The sequence below is a fragment of the Calliphora vicina genome, chromosome 4 (genome assembly GCF_958450345.1).
Source record: "Calliphora vicina chromosome 4, idCalVici1.1, whole genome shotgun sequence".
NCBI lineage: Eukaryota > Metazoa > Arthropoda > Insecta > Diptera > Calliphoridae > Calliphora > Calliphora vicina.
In genome coordinates, this window is record NC_088783.1 from 69,566,503 (window position 1) to 69,584,060 (window position 17,558).

The window sequence follows — 17,558 nt, forward strand, 5'->3', positions numbered from 1 at the left end:
TTGAAAAAGTCACGGACTTTTTGTTCCCACCCTAGTATGTCTTATTTATTAATTTATATCTTTAATAATATTGCTAATTAGTTGAAGCGTTTTGAAAATATGTTTTTAAATTCATAATTTTTTCTTTCTTTATAAATTTAAAATGAAATTGTATTTAATGTTACACGTATTTCTGTTTAATCATTTTAAGGATTGAAGAATAGATGTTTAAATGCTTTTAACTTTAAAAAAAGTTTAAATATTGCTATGAATTTGTAAGTAATTTTAATTAATTAATTAAATATTTTTTAGCTTGGTGTTAACATCTCTTATTGTAGTTGGTTGTATGCATTTTAAAATAAAATTCGTTTTTCGTTGTAATTTCGACTGTGCGTTTAGATTTGAGTTTGTTTATAATCATTCAAGCTTCTTTTGGTTGTTATTAACCTTCTTAAACCATCAATCAATCATTATTTTTTGCATAAACGAAACCACTTAACATATTTATCTTAGTATTATTGTGTAAATTATTTTAAAAACAATTTCAAATCTTCTTAATTTCTTCACTCAATTCTTAGACTTTTGTTTTAACCATTAACTTATATATTTTGCCCATTATAGGAAGAAGCATCACTTATGCGACGATTTAATGTAGTTGTCTTCCTGTTTAGAGTGGCGGTTGTATTGAAATTGGTCGGACGTTGTAGTGTACTTGCAGCACTGGTTTGATGATTTCGTGGATTTGAGGGATAATAGTTTAATGGTGCCATATTTGGATTATCTATGCGTGTGGGCGATGAGACACGGGGGCGTGGTGAGGCCCTTTGCATTGAGTTGAGTATTTCTTGGGGCTCTTGATAACCGGAATCCATATCATCGTGATACGAATCCATTAAGGGTGTGGGATCTTCATAGTCGTAGTCGATAAAGCCATTGTTGTCGAAGGACTGTAAGTAAGGAAATTATTGAATAAAATAACAAATTAATTTAATCAGAGTTAGGAAGGTGAATGAATAATACAGGGTTTTCAAATAAAAGAGGAATGATGTTGTAGTTTTTGACGACTGGTATTTTGTTAAAACTGTTAATTACTCCATCGCTAAAGCAAAATTTTTATGACAAGTCAAACGATGGAATAGCACGTCCAAATGCTAAAACTTTATTTTCAAAATTAGTGTTTGTTAGTGCAAATGGTGGGCTCATTTGACGTCATACTCCCTACAAAGTCGAATATCTAATGCTTGGTGGCCAAATCCGAGATGACCGGTTGGATTATCGCCGCTGTCCATGAAAGTTTACATGAGAACCCAACATAGTCTCTCCTTGCATAAGAACCCGTCCTATTGCAGACTTAAACATGCCGAATTTTATAATAAACAATCTTCCTGAAAGTGTACATGAGAACTCGAGGCAGTCGATTGCTCTCCATGCATACGAACTTGGTTTTTCGCAGGTTTCACGAGGTTCACAAGGTGGGAGTGCATCATCAAACAGTTATTGTTTGTGCGGATACGAAAACGACGTTGATGAGGCCATCACGACATTGCTGAGACCATCAATTGGGCGCGGTTCAATAACAATCTTCCGAGAACATCGCCGCTGTTCCTGAAAGTGTACATGAGAACTCGAGGTTGCTTGTCGGTTGCTCTCCATGCATACAAACTTGCTTTTCGCAGACTTCAATTTTACATCAGGACTTGGGCCAACACACACGATGTACACAAAGTGGGAGTGCATCCACAAACAGTTATTGGTGGTGTGGATTCGAACACGACGTTGGTGAGGCCATCAATTATTGAACGATATGGATGTGGGCGTCACATATCCAGCATGAACTATTGGGAGTAAGTCTGACGAAGGTGACGATTTTAATCCGATAGACATTTTCCTGTGAGATGCCTGCCTTATTGGGCTATGCTAATAAGACAGTTATCGACCGATGCCCTTAACGTAAACAAACACCTTTCCATCTCTCAAATTTAGCAAAATCTATCAACATCAACTCGTTCTTGTTAAAGTATTAAAATGATTATGGTCTACAAATAAAACAAAAATATGACTAGAAATTGAAGCGAATAGATCTTCGGACAAGATATTTTACTAAAAAAAACTACGAAATTAACTGGGAATAGTAGCAATAGAACTTAGAAATGGTCGGGGAATAAGACTAAGAATAGTACTACCAATTGTATTGTGAACAGAACTTGGAATATGAGTAGTGGGAATAGGGCTAAGAATAGGTCTAGCACTAGCATTACGACTAGGAGTTGATATCAAACACTGAAAAGGACTTGGAATTGAACTAGTAATAGGATTACAACTAGAAAATGAGCCAATTATCCTGTTAGATGAAAGAACAAAAACACTACCAGAGGCCATTAAGGTTCCTCTGATCTATTTTGTTCTGTTCGTCGCCAACATCAAAGTACGTCTTCAGAGGAATCAATGTGCAGCTCGCAAAATCTGTCCTGTTTTGATCGAATATTGCCTACGGTAAATAGTCTAGGAAGTATTCTCAAATCGCTGTTTCCGAGCGATAGTAACTTGTGGGATCTACTTTTGGACAGAATAATGAATCGTTTGACTTGTCTGAATCCGGACTAGTTATCCAGTACAACATCACATCATTATGTTCACCGAGTTTATTCAAACGCAGTCCATGATGAATCCAGACGTCACCTTTCCTGGTGACTGAAATAATAAATATCCTAAGGCCCATTAATCTCCTTCGCAAACTGTGAGCATATAAGGATGTCGTAAATCTCAGCCTGAAATATTATTGGGTATGTACCCATTGGGATACCCCTTTTAAAATTGGAATATTCGACTTACATTTAAGCTAATACAAATTGGGATTTCAAAGGATTTAATTTGATACATATTTCGTTGAATCTTAAAAGGAAATTTTTGATTTTTAATCCGCATTAACAATGCAGGAATCAGTATTTTAACTCTTGTATATTATTTTCTTTTATGCAGTTGGAAAATTTCGAAGAGAGCTATAGAGAAATATTTTTTATCTTTGTAGACAGGGGTTTGGATCTTAGTTTGATTTCGAGAAGGGTACCACCATTGCGACAAGGACTAGATATAAAATTATAAATATGACTAGAATAAGATTAGAAATATAACTAGAAATTTGGTTAAGAATCTTGAAACTTCAAACAAACTGGCTCCGATTAGGTCTAGCGAGATAACTAGAAATTGGACTGGGAATAGAACATGGATAACACTAAGACTAGAAATAGGAGTATGTAGAAGTAGGAATAAGATTAGTTAAAATAATCTGTAGACTATTCGATATTTCATTTACAGCTGCGAAAAAAATAGCATCACACCCAAAAAACCCCCTTCATGTTTAATGGATTTTGTAGTACATTTTGTATTGTATTCGAGTTTTAAGGACGTCTGCCGTATAGGCGAGAACCTTTTCCACCAAATATGACAAATATACTCTCATTTGTCCATAAAATATTCTTCCACATTTGGACTGGACAATTTTGATATAATTTGTGTTAGCATTTAAAAGATGGGCCATTATTGGACTGCACGCTTTAAATTTTAAATTATGTTGTCTGAGGCATGTGCGAACTGTTTGTACTGTGGCAGTTATATTAAGGTCCTTGATTAGTTTGGTTACAGCTTTGAAATAATAATTTTTGCTCTCGCGGATAAATCTTTTCGCGTGAAGCGGGTCAGAATTCATTTTCTTCCACGTCTTTCAGCCTTTTCTTTATAATTAATTGCGTTGTGAATCATTTTGTTCGAAAAACCAACCAACCTACCAACTTCTCTATTAGAGATCCATTTATTTAAAATATTAGCTTTTTGTTAAACTTTATGATCGAAATAATAAAAATAAAAATCAAATTTTTAAACACGTGCTTTCTATTAAAGCAATTTTGCGAAACAAATCTATATCTATAACAAATTTGTAAGTGGTGCTATTTTATTTTTCGGCATTTTTAGTAATTTTTACTTTAAATTGCTAAAAAAAAATTTCAGTAACAATTCCAAGAGATGTATTACATTTGAAAAAATACCGACAATAATTATGTGTTTTTGGAAAAATAAAAAAGGGTCCTAGTGGTGCTATTATTTTTTTCTCAACTGTAAGTTAATAAAACGGTTTAATATTATACAAAAATATTTAGTAGACTTTTGAACCGCCATAAAAATGCAGAAATCTGTCTTTTAACTCTTACATATGATTACTTTAAAGGAGTCTGTCTTTCATTAGAGCATTATAATAGGAGATAGTGGAATCTCGAAGAGAGCTTAAGTGAATAACAAGATAAATATTTTCTTTGTAGACAGGGGTTTGGATTTTATTTTGATTTCGGGTTGCTTGGGACTGTTCCAGCATAAGAGCACTAATCGATAATGTTAGATAATGACAGAAGATGACTGTCGAGTATTCTTTATTACATTCCTGAGAAGACTGATTGGCACAGCTATTTTTAAATATTTTCATTATCTCAATTTCCTATTTTAACATACTAAGAGCCATTATCACAACTTGTCATTAAGTTCCCAATAGTAAAAGTTAACTTTAAGGGTACCTTTTTCTATTGCTTAAAGATAACTTTTACTATTGGGAACTTAAAGGCAAGTTGTAATAATGGCCCTAAGAAGTCCTCAACTAGTTATAACATTTCAATTACTTAATCTGTAGTAAGAACTCAATGTTGGCCGAAGGAAGGCTTTAGTTTATTGACGAATAGTGATTTTTCCCTACAGGACTCACTTCATATTATAGTCTATTTACAACAAACTATTACAAGAAATTATGAAACAATATACATTAAACAAATTCAGGCTAATGACCAACAATTACGAGTCAAAAAATCAAAAAAAAAAAATCCTTAAAATACACGATTCCAGCTAAACTTACCTTAATGGGAGTACGTTTAACATAATCGCGATACGGTTGATTGGGTGTCTTGGCACGATAGTCAACAACCTCATAGTGACCTGCAACATCTTGTGCACTAGTAGCCGGATAGTCGGATATAAAATGACGTGTGCCATGTGGTGTTAAGGTGGCCCACAATAGGCGACTATCGCTGGCCAATTGACTCTGTAGCGTGTCACGACTGTTGGCCGAAGTGCAGGGGTACAAAATACCACCAGCCATAAAGGGATTTGATTTAGATGGTTCACCCAAAGCTGACATGGTGCCCTGTTTAATGTTGCTATCGTGATAGCTTAAATTACAGCTTGAGAAGAGAGTACTGCAATGAAAAAAATAAAATAACATGAAAACCACAAAATTATTAACACGTTATATATATAAAACACTATTTGTGCCTTCAACTTACTCGCGACATTTCAATAAAATAACAGCCAAAAGTCCACCCAGTATTAAAACACCAACACAAGACGATATCAATACAAAGAGCCAGGTATTTTCCAAACCATTGCTATTGCCTCCTGTAAATTCAACAAATTCCATACCACTTTCACGTGGATGAGGATTGGGATCACACATGAGTGTAGCAAAGCAAGGATGGGAATCATTGGTGGTTGGTACTAAAGCTGCAGTTTTGGGCAATAGAAATGATGGTAGTGGTGGTGGTGGCATTAATAGTATAGTGTCCGGCGGTGGGGGTCCACTAAAGCCGCAATTACCAACGCAATTACCCAGCATTGTGGTCTGTAAATTATACATAAAGAAACAAAACAACAACAAGTCATTATAAATACTTAATACGTAATTTGTATTTGAATGGGAAAATAAATGATATAAGAGCTATTAATTGAAAAAAATTTAACATGAACATTTTAAATGTGCAATTTTATCCTTAAAAAGGTTTTATTAAACCAAATAACAGAATATTAATGATATTCTACTATTTTTGGTAGATACGTTAATGAATCTTAGGTTAGGTTCCTTTGGCTGCCACTCGTTTAGCTGCTCACTTGGGTCCATTCAAAACTGATTCCATTGTGATACCCAAGGGGTAAACAGCAGGGTATTTATAATATTTCCGTTGTCTCCAAGTAAAACCAACCAGATACCCTGATGAAGAAAGTAGATTCGTCTAGCATTCATTCTTGATAGCTCATCGAAACATGATAGGAATGGAATTCCGAAGAATTGAGGAAATTGTTCGAAGAAAATGTCCCCATTTTCGAATTTTTGGTATTTAAGTGCAGATAATGTCAAAGTTATCAACCTATTGCTTAACAGACTTTTCTATCTCTATAAGTTCCAAATTTTATTACATCTTAATCCGTTTAAACCCCTTTATGAGACTTAAAAACCTTGACTAAATATAAAATTTCTTGACATTTCGACAAGAACTGAATTTTTGGTGATTTAAAAAAAAACACCTTATTAAGATATCTATAATCGTTCACGAGCTACAGAATTATTTCCAAAATAAAAAGTTTCTAAACCACTGTGCGCCATCATTGATATTCGAATGTAGGCCGTCACCGTCAATGGCGAACGTTACAGCTCAATAATAACTAATATCTTCTGGCCCGAACTGAATGATATGGACGTGGTCGACTTCTTGTTCCTGCAGGACGGCGCTACATGTCATACTTACTATAAGCGCCACAATTGAAATTCTGCGTTTCCCACAACTATTGGATCTTCGCTAGTTCCATTCGGCCAACGATTGTTAACTCAGTGACAGCTGTATAAAATGTAAGTTTTTAAACCAGGGAAGAACTTTGTGTATCTCTTGGTGAAGTGACGTGAATTGTCCACCAAGATCGTGCCATTTGATACTGCTAGAGTTTTTCCTGTTTAATTTTCTGAAGTCTCCGGCCTATGCCAATAAGCAAAGCAGCCAACATAACCCAAGCCAAATTCAGGTACATCTATGCGGTAGAATCATGGAACTTTGAAACTCTGTCATTTGTGGCAACGAGCGAATTCAAGATGACCATTTCCAGTACGTAATGACATTCATGAGCCTCTCAACTAAATATTACCTCATACAAAGCTTATTTTGTTCCATTTCAGAGCCGACCCGCCCTTAATCGATACGAGTATGAACAGTATATTCTAGTTTCTACATATACATATATTCTTACCGGAAATATCCAACAATATTGAAGGTTACCGAATGCTATATTTTAGATTTGTTACCTATAATAATTGCCTAACTCCAATTCGAACTTTAGTGTGACTATAAGAGTGAAATATGCAAGTCCAATCTGAAACTATATAAGGACAGTTAAAAACTGTAATGTTTTCTTGCACCGTTACCTTTTATGAGGAACATGACATACAATAATCATACCATCTTTCAGAATAATCTAATGCTCTTCAGATATTGAAAACAAAACTAAATCCATATTGTGTAAAAGAACTTTCCAGAATAATCGGCATTCTGTCACTAACCTATTATGATTAGTTCCAGCTATAAATAAGGTGAATAACATGCATTTCTGGGAATATTTTAGATGGAAAATACCTTCAGAAGAACAATATATAAAGGTGGCGTTTGTAGTTCCTCATTGCTCACAGATTGAAGTATTGGGTGTATAACTTAAAAATGCGGAATTTACATTGGATGACGTATCTTTTGGAGACGGTTTTTGTTTTTTCATTGGTTTCAACCTCCGAGAAATGGTTTGCGATGTTCAGAAGTGGCGATTTTCACACGGAAGACAAAGATCGCCCAGGCTAGTCAAATCAGTTTGCAGACCAAGAATTGGAAGCATTACTTCATTAAGATTGTGGTAAAACTCAACAAGAGCTTGCTAAATAATTGGGAGCTACTCAAGCTGCAATTTCAAAACGTTTGCTAGCAGAAGGATATATCTTAATGCAGGGAAATTGGGCACCTTGACATACGACTTTGCATGCCCGAAATGATGTTTGAACGCTATAAAAGATAATCATTTTTGCACCGGATCATTACTTGCGAATGAAAACAATTAAGAGAGCTACATTCGGCTGTGCCGAATCTTATATACCCTTAACCAAATTATACTTCAAAATTAAAATTTTCGAATTGTTATTTTAAAATTATTTTTTTTTATATATAAAATTTTTTTTTTTAAATTTTAAAATTTTTTTTGGTTTTTTGATTTCTTTTTTTTTTGGTGAAAAAAAATTCGTGTTAAAAAATATTTTTTCCGATTTTTGACCCATTTTAGGTCCAACTATGGTCTTATATACGTCGTTGCAAAGATCTTTGAAATATCTATCATTAGATATCCATATTGTCTATATTAATGTCTTAGTACTCCAGATATAGGTAAAAAATCGAGGTTTTCCTGGTTTTTTCTCATATCTCAGCCATTTGTGGACCGATTTTGCTGATTTTAAATTTGAAACTTCTCGAAAGCATGTCTGATAGAATTATTGAAGATTTGGATCCCGAAGATATCTGGGGTCTTCAGAAAATTGATTTCAACAAACAGACAGACATGGCTTTATAGGGTCGGAAAATTATATCTTGGAAATTACAAACGGAATGACTAACTTATATATACCCTTCTCACGAAGGTGAAGGGTATAAAAACCGAAAAGTAAGAAGCCCGGCCAACCAGCCGAATCGATGCCAAAGTCAAATATCTATGGCGCTAAGGTAATTCTCGGTATTTGGTGGAAGCAAAAGGGTCCTATACCGAACCTGCACCGAACACAACTGATTCGTTTTAAGCGAGCATTTCCGAAAAACGCCCAGAATATCCGGCTAGACATTGGAGAGGTTTTTGAAATGTTTTTAATTTGATATTCATATTTATGTTTAAACAAATGGATGTAGTCGTGTTTTTTTGGTTACATCTTATATATTTGTGGACCGATTTGAAATAGCAACTGAACCTCATGTCTGTAAGTTATTTGGGGCTTCGGAATATTGATTTCGACGGACAAACGTGGAAATGTAGAAACTACCACTTACGGCGATGGGTATAATAGGATATTGAGAAAATATAAGTATTTTTTTCAAACATAGTCCATACGTGACGGTAATCTGTCCAATTCAGAATGAAGTTTTTGTTGAACGGCCCAAATGAAATAATAATCAAAAAGAATAGTTAATATTATTGTCAATTAAATGTTTCCCAATGTTCGTGTCTATGAATATCGGTAACCGTCTTGAAGTCGATAATTTCAGCTGAAGCATCCGACTTTGAGAATATTGAAAATATTATTTGTCACTATAGTATTGTCAATAAATAAAACGAAGAGTCCTTTTTAGATTGTTGTCATTTAATGAGCTCTCAAATTTATCAAATGAGGATGTGGAGAGCATTAAAAGCTTTCGGCTTGTATGAATTCCTGCAGATATGGACAGATTAAGTGATTGCTATACAGATGAAGTTAATGCTGTATTCGCATTTTGCGGAAATTATCTCAAAATATATGATCAGCTGTATTATAACGGAAATCGGATAGTCCATATCTGCCTATTTAAAGGGTGTGGTTCAAAAAAGCAACATTTTAAAAACAATGCTTATTATGGAAGGTATGAAGATACATTTGTTAAAGATTGTTTATAGTGTTTTCGAATCTCTAAACTTTATCTTAAAACGCATTTACTAAAAGCCTTCAATATTTAATAAAAAAATTAAAAGAGCATTTAATAAATTTGCCTAGATTTAGTAACAATTACTTTACTTTACTACCTTTTATTTTGCTAAGTGTAATTTTTCCTATAATTGGTTTTATTCCATTCCTTATGTGCTGGGATTGTGTATATATCACAGTATTACCTGTAATTTGGGGAGTGAGTAATTTTGTATGTCCTTTGGAAAAATCAATTTTCACAAAATTAAATTCAATGCGAATTAAATATTTTGAAATATTTTACAATGTATGTATTTGACATGAATTTTTCTAAAAGCACTTTTTTATTTTATTATAAATAAATTTCTTATTAAACTTACTTATTTAACAATACACTTTTCTTTGTTTTTTTTTATTAACAAATATTTTTCACTGAATTATTTTAGTTTCTAAAGGAATTTTCTTGACTTTAGTTTTGTGGTTACCTCTGTGAATTGTGGTTGAAATGGAACTGAAACGTTGAAGGAAAAAAGGATACTGTCAAACACTCACAATATGTATTACAATGACACAAAAAGAGAGCAAATAAAAACTGAGAGTATGATTGGGTGTTTAAAAAGATGTAAAAATAATTATTGTTTTAATTAAAAGATAACTTAAATTAAAAAGGGTTTTTAATATTAATAAATTTATTTTTTATTTGTTTAACCCTTAAAATATATATTTTTAATGCTTAATTCAACAAAAATTCCTTAAATTTACTTAATTATTAATAAACTGCGCATGTCATTTTTATTTTATTGATGCTCTCACTAACACTCTTCATCAATTCCTTAAGTTTTTCATATTTTCTCTACCTCTCTATTGGGGGGTTGTGGGTGATGGTATCATATTACATGTGTTCGTGTGTATGACCGACTGGCTGAGCGTGTTCTCGTGAGTGTTTGTTGTGTTTTTAATTTAACGGTACATAAACATACTTTTTTGTTTTGAACTTAACATCCTTATCATTTGGAAGAACACGAATACTGCAGCCAGTAACATTTTTTATTTATGTTTTTATCCTTTTCTCGAACCCCCCATTTTGGACGTTAAAAACTCGTGCGCTATGTAAACAAATAGAGGGATAAAAGGAAAATAAACAGAAATAAATTTAAGAATAATACAAAATTTGGCACAACATCCCCTCATTGCAGTACATTTGATGATAATGACGATGTTGGGTGTTGTTTGCAATGAATTTCTTGATGATAATGATTTTGACAATTTTCGGCATATTGCGTTTCTGTATGTTAATGTTTGTGTCTTTGTTTTTGTTATTTTAGCAATAACAACCATGTTTTGTTTTCAGAAATTCTACTCCTTGATAGTTTGTTGTTGTTGTTTGATAGTGTGATGTTATCGTTGTTGTTGTATACATAAACATATTTTTCTTTTATGTCAATAAAGTGCTTTCTTTTGTCAGTGCGTTTTCTTATTTAATATGATTGTGTAAGGGAGGGGGTAATGCAAGGGAGTGAATTAGGCTTTTGTAAATTGGTCACAATGTTAATTGATTTAAAACCCATAACGGAAGTAATAAATATTAAAAAAGGCTGAATAAATAAATTAATTGCCTACATATGTAAGAATTTCCGTCAATAATATTGTAGTAACATCTTTATATTAGCCAAATAGTGGACCAAAACTTTCTTAATAAATATGATCGCTCTAGTTGCCATTAAGGATATGTTTAATTAAAGACCCGATTTATTTTCGTGGTTGTATCGATGACATATGGACATGAAATTGTCATCGTACGTGACATTTGTAATACTAGTGGAATAGATTTTGCAAAAATAAGTGTATCTGAAAAATAATTTGGTGTTTATGTTCTATTCAGAGGGTACTATATTTTAAAAAAATTATAAGTTCTAAGCGAAATAAGGATATATCGTACGTGACATAAAATTGAAATAATTTTTACCAAATATTTTTCAATCCGGATGATTTTGTAATAAATAAAATTTAATATGGTACGGGATATACCGTAGATGACAGATTTTTCTCTTATAGTAAAATAATATACATACATACTATATATTCTGTAAATATATGTACACAAAAAGTAAAAAATTAATAGAAAATATATGATCGGTTTCAATAAACAATTTGATAATAGCAAAAAACCAATCAGAGTCAAATTCATTTCATACTACATTTTAATTGGGAGATTAGTTTTCGTCCCAATTTTAGCCTAAAACATACCAATTAAATTAAAAAATGTTCACATATTAACATTTTAGTGTTTTCTCCTATTCGTTCCTCTTGAAAAAAAGTTTCAAGGGTTTTTGTTTTTTCAGTCGTGGTTGTCATTCTCGTGGAATTGTCCATATGCCATATTGAAGGATACTTATCTGTCATATATTCTCACTTAGTTATTGAACCAAAGAATAATAACAAGAAATGAAACGCTGCACAATGGGTCGATGCTACCCAAAGTGACGAATAATTCATAGAAATCGTAGTTTTAAAATATAATATTTTTTTATTGATGAGTTATTACAAGCACATAAAGACACAAAATTTTAGAAAAAAAAGGTTAACATTTTTTTTTACCCTTTAAGCGCATTATTGTTTTGTTTGGAAAAAAAGACCTTTGTTCACAATTTCTGCTGTAACTTTGGAATGATAGAATTGCAAATTAAAGTATGCTTAATGTGCTATTAAAAAAATTCAAATTATAAATTTATTGTATGTATTTATATTACTTAGTATAAATTTAATTTAAAATCCAATTTTTGTTTTACAAAAAATTTTATAAATTTAGAATTTTTTTCAAAAATGTCACAAAAGAGAATTATAATTATAAATACATAAAAACACAGCATTTTAGAAAAAAAAAATTATTTTATCTACTTTTACCCTGTACCAAAATTTATTATAAAAACTTTATTTCTAATTTTCAATTAATTGCCACTTTTATACCATTTGAACCCAACGTGCGCTGTCAAAAAAAACCTAATTCGGTTGTCATAAAAAACCTAACTCTTTGAATGTATTGGTAACATTTTGTTTATATGTATTGGTTTTCGAACCACTTTCACCACACTCCTGAAACACACAGAGTTGTAAAAAAGCGACCTTGAAAATTATAACATAATTTTATTACAATTAAATTTAAAAATTCAAACAATTCTCAAATTATTTAATTTATATTTGACCTGGAAATATTTTATAAATATGTATATTTTTTTGCTTATTATTCCAAAATTTCTGCAAAAATTAAATTTATTTGAATTTTTTATTAATTTTGAATACGAAATTTTACAAAAGTGTTTTTTTTTCAGTTTTAATTTCAATCCAAAAAATTTAATGTCAAAAAAATTAAAAAAAATATTTTTCATAGTAAGAATCATAGAATAATATATCCATAGAAGCGTTACTGAGAGGGAAAAAAACCTAAGTCTGTTGTCAAAAACCTAAGTCGTGAGAATGTATTAGTACATAGTTTTGAGATTGTATTGGTGCCTTTTTAATTTTCACCAGATACACAGAGTTGAATAAAAATGTTTAAATTTTAATTTATTTAAATTTTCTTCTATTTTCAATGCCAAAAATGTAAACTCTGTTCTATAAATTAAATTCCACCACAAATAAAATTAAGTGTCAAAAATTAATAAAAAATATTTTTTTTCGTTTGAGCAAAATAAACGTGTTTCATTAAAAAAGTGTTCTGAAAAGTATTCAAAAAATTTGTCAAATATTGTGTAGAAGTGTAATAAAGAGGTTCGGTCTGTATTTAATCGGAAAATCAAAGTTAAAATTTCATGTAATTTGATATGTTTAATTCTCTCAAAAGTATGTTGAACTCACATATCATAAGTACGTGTGAAGAGAGTAATTACTGTTACTCTCAGCTTACTCTCAGTTGCGCCTCTAGTAGTACCCTATGGTAAGAATTGTGCTAAATTTCCCAATTATTGATAAATTCACTGACATTTATTGTTGGGGGATAAGCTAGCAACCAGCATTTCACTGGTTGCTTAGGCCAGATCATCAGGAAATATATTCCCAAAAGGCTTTAGAAAAACTAAAGATATTATACAAATCAAGCTATAGAGTGAATGAGAATTACAGACACTTCAGCTTTATTTGTAAAAAATATCAAAGCTTAAACAAAACTCCAACAATAAACAGTGAGTTTATCTTTTCTTACATTCCCTTTGATATTTTTACGTTTTCTCCACCTAAGTTAAATGTGCATTTTACATTTGTATTTTATAAAATTAGTTCATTAATAAGAGCACATTCTTTTAAATATTTCTGTATCTATTAAGGCATATCAGCGCCATCTGTGGGCATAATATCCAAACTATAATGACAATAATGTCACCTATAGATTCTAAATCACAATAGTGAAATAAATATTCGATTTTGCGCACTTCGAATGTAAATAATATTGTATTAAAAGCCATTAACTATTTCATATTCCCAATGGTTTTAGTTACTTTTGTGTTTATCTTTCAGAGTTGCCATGCAGCCTCAAAATCACAGACTGTATAATGGATCCGGTCAACCAGCCGAATCGACACCAAAGTCATTCCCAATATTCCCACTACAGCCGGTTCTATGCACCGGAATGACCCGAGTTCACTCGGCCAAGGGCTGCTAACTTAGCAATCACTGCTGCTACAACAACAACACCAAAGCCAACAACAACACCAAAGCCAAATACCCTCGGCCACACGATGCAACCGAAATTGGTTTGATTCGTTGTTCTTGGTCTCAAAAGATGAGCATTTCTTTTGGCTCGGAATCCATATGTTGTTTGACAGATGGGAAAAGGTCATAGCTAACAATGGCCTATTCTTTGAATAAATTTTTATTGTACAAATGCTACAAAATAAAAGTTAAACATTTTAAAAAATTTCTAAATTTTAAGATAGATGGGGTGGGATAAATGTGGTTCCACAGTGTATGGGTGTTAGTGTCTTATATCTCATATCTCGTTTTTTTATAATTTTAACCTAAAATAACCTACAAGTTTATCAGCACTGGCTTCAATTAAATGTTTAAATGTCACTTTTAAAGTTAAACACAAAACGTTAAAAATGTGTGTTCTTTTCAAAGTAACAAAACTTGAACTTCATTCGTAAACAAACAAAAAGACAGCAATTAAATGAGAAATAAACAGTAGGAAAAGAAAACAAAACGAAAATATATTTATACGAACATGACATGAGTCGTCGACCAGCTCATTGACAATTCAGTGCTTTATTTTTATTTCACATGTGTTTGTTTTGTTATTCATGTTGTTGTTCTTAGTGCTATGACATTTACTTAATCCTCGGTGCTGTCTTGTGCTTTTTATTTTCATATTAATCCTTTTATATATAAAAATATTCAACAATTTTGAGTTGTTTTTATTCATGTATGTCAAACAACAAAATCTTATAAAATGAGCAATAATGGTGGAAATGTGGGTGGGTGGGAGAGACTGAGTGTGTGTGTGTGTATGTATGGGAGAGTTTGTGTGTTAGTTTTTCACGCCATTTGTTCTTTATTGATTCTACGAAATACACAAACAAAATAATTGCGTTTAAAACAAACAAAAACAACTAAATAAATACAACAGAAAAAAAAGAACACAAAAATAAAGTGGTGAATTAATATACACGCATGAGAGTCTATATTTTTATTTATTCCTTTGAACACACGTTAAATATTTAATACAGCATACAGTGGGGCTAAATATTAATGTTTTTTGTACAAAAGCTTTAATTTAATAGAAAAGGAATGAAGTTTTCAGTATTTTGTTCACAGAGTTGTTTGATCACTAATGTTTGGTATAGAATTGGCAGGAATATTATGACAAAAATTAACTAAACTAAACAATAATGGATTCAAACACATACAAATCGTTGGTACCTTCCATATATCCTCACAATTGCTCTGGTTCTCAAATGATCTTTAAATTTGTGTTCGATTTTTTTATTATTTGAAACAAGAACGCACTCAAATTCCATGTTGAATTCTTGCCTACGATGACGTGTATTATTTTTAGAATTTTCTGGACTATTTGAGTGACATATTCGCCAAAATATTCTTCACCGATTTCGAAGTTATCATAAAAGATCAAATAATCTTTTAATCCTAATTTAAATGAGATGTTTTAAAAACATCGTTGCAGGATATACGTTCGGCCATATGTTAGGTTTACTTAAAGTTACATTTTTGTTTGTCCATTCGGTATTTAGCCATTTTTAGCAATTTCATACTAGTGGCATTTCTGGATATATAAGGAGTGGATACATGGATATATGATTTGGGGATGAATCAATCGATTTCTATGTTAATTAGAAACCTTTTAAACTATAGGATCATGCGACGTTGGAATGTCTTCGATCTCAAATTTTGCCAAAAGGGAACACCACAAGGAGGCATCCTATCTCCACTTCTGTGGAATTTGGCCATCTGGACGTTGCAGTGGTAGCACTTTCAGGGATTCATTTGGGCACGCTATAATAAAGGATGAATACAGCACTCAAAATACGATGGAGTATCGACATTGGACTGAGTGTGAATCCGAGCAAGACTGAACTAGTATTGTTGTCAACGAAATACCGATTGAACGGTATTGAGCCGACACTTTCGTATAGCGCAATATACATATTTCTTGGAAATTTAGCACTCTGGCTAGTACATCAAATGCTATGATAGTATGCTGAAAGGTCATATACATGTGATGGGGTATTAGAAATAGGAACGTGAATTTGTTTAATGCGATCACTACATCGATATTATTTTATGGGGTCTCTATTTGGTGGGGCACAATGAAAAAAGTTTCAAACTGCATACTTTTTCAGTGGTTATTATGGAGCTACTGATCAAGATTTCGGTGGATCTAATGACCAGAAAGCTGTCATTGAAAAAGGCATACACCGTAATCGTATGGTCATGACAGCATTATTGGAAGTATCTTACTGATCTTATTGATTACTTTACCCTTCTTCGATACATCGGTTTTTCAATTGCAACTCGGGATTAGAGGAAGGTCTCTTTCCTCTCCATTTATATGGACGGCTCCAAATCAAGAGTTAGCGGGTGTATTTATATATAGGAATTTGTAATTAGGATGTAATTTATAATACCCAAATGGATGTAGTATCCTTCAGGCTGAGGTATCATCTATAAAAAGAGCGGAATAAATATATTACCTATAGTATGAAGATCAGATGGTTACTGAGATCAACTATGTAAAGCTATGTTTCCGCATATACCGTAATCGACACCGAAAACGAAATTCCATACATTTGCACTGAAAAAAAGAAACGGCGCCGATCAGTAACGAAAAACCTGTCATTTGGGGCCGGAACGAAAACAACTTCAAGTAGGTTGTTTTCGGTGCTGTAGAAACGAAACGAAATTATTTTTTTATTTCCAACTTAAAGAAAATCAAAATGAATAAAAAAATAAATTTTCTTTATTGGAAAAGGAAAAAATAATAGATTTTGTCAAAAATAATGAAATTCTATTTAATGTGCGACATCCAAAATTAAAAAAATAATTTCGTTTCAACTGAAACGAAAACAATTCAGAAACGAGACGATGTCCGTCACATCCAGTGTAGCCAGATGTGGGGATTTGTCCCCAATTTGGGGATTTCAAGATTTTTTTGGGGACAGAATTTCGTGGGGAGGGATTTGGGGATTTTAACAAAATTTGGGGATTTACATCCATTTTTGGGGATTTTACATTTTTAGACATTAGCGGTATTCACAATGTAGAGTACTTGGCCCAGTAATGAAACAGAAGAGCTATTTATTGACAAACATTTCAATTTCTAATCTATTTGGTTTTATATTTTGTTTAAATAATCATATTTTATTTCATTTAATTTATAGATTTTTGGTAATTATTCGAACTTTTTTATATATATAATTTGAAAGTAAATTTTTAATTAGGCTTAAGTTCATTTTTATTATAATTTATTTGTAATAATTCAAAGAATATCACTGAATACTAAAATTTTAGACAATTGGCAAATTGGAATGCATTTTCTACTATTTGTAAATATCATCTATTTAACTTACTATTATTAGGAATTAGAATATGG

General features: G+C 32.0%; 1 protein-coding gene across 1 annotated transcript; it reads right to left on the bottom strand.

Annotated features, from left to right (window-relative positions):
* Positions 1-224: 224 nt before the first annotated feature.
* Positions 225-9,966, bottom strand: LOC135957625 (uncharacterized). Its single transcript, XM_065508409.1, has 4 exons — positions 9,841-9,966; positions 5,301-5,635; positions 4,874-5,213; positions 225-926 (listed from the first exon to the last, which is right to left on the bottom strand). Exons 2-4 carry the CDS (start codon positions 5,627-5,629, stop codon positions 579-581), a joined length of 1,017 nt encoding a protein of 338 aa, XP_065364481.1. The 5' UTR covers positions 5,630-5,635; positions 9,841-9,966; the 3' UTR covers positions 225-578.
* Between the last annotated feature and the right edge of the window lie 7,592 nt (positions 9,967-17,558).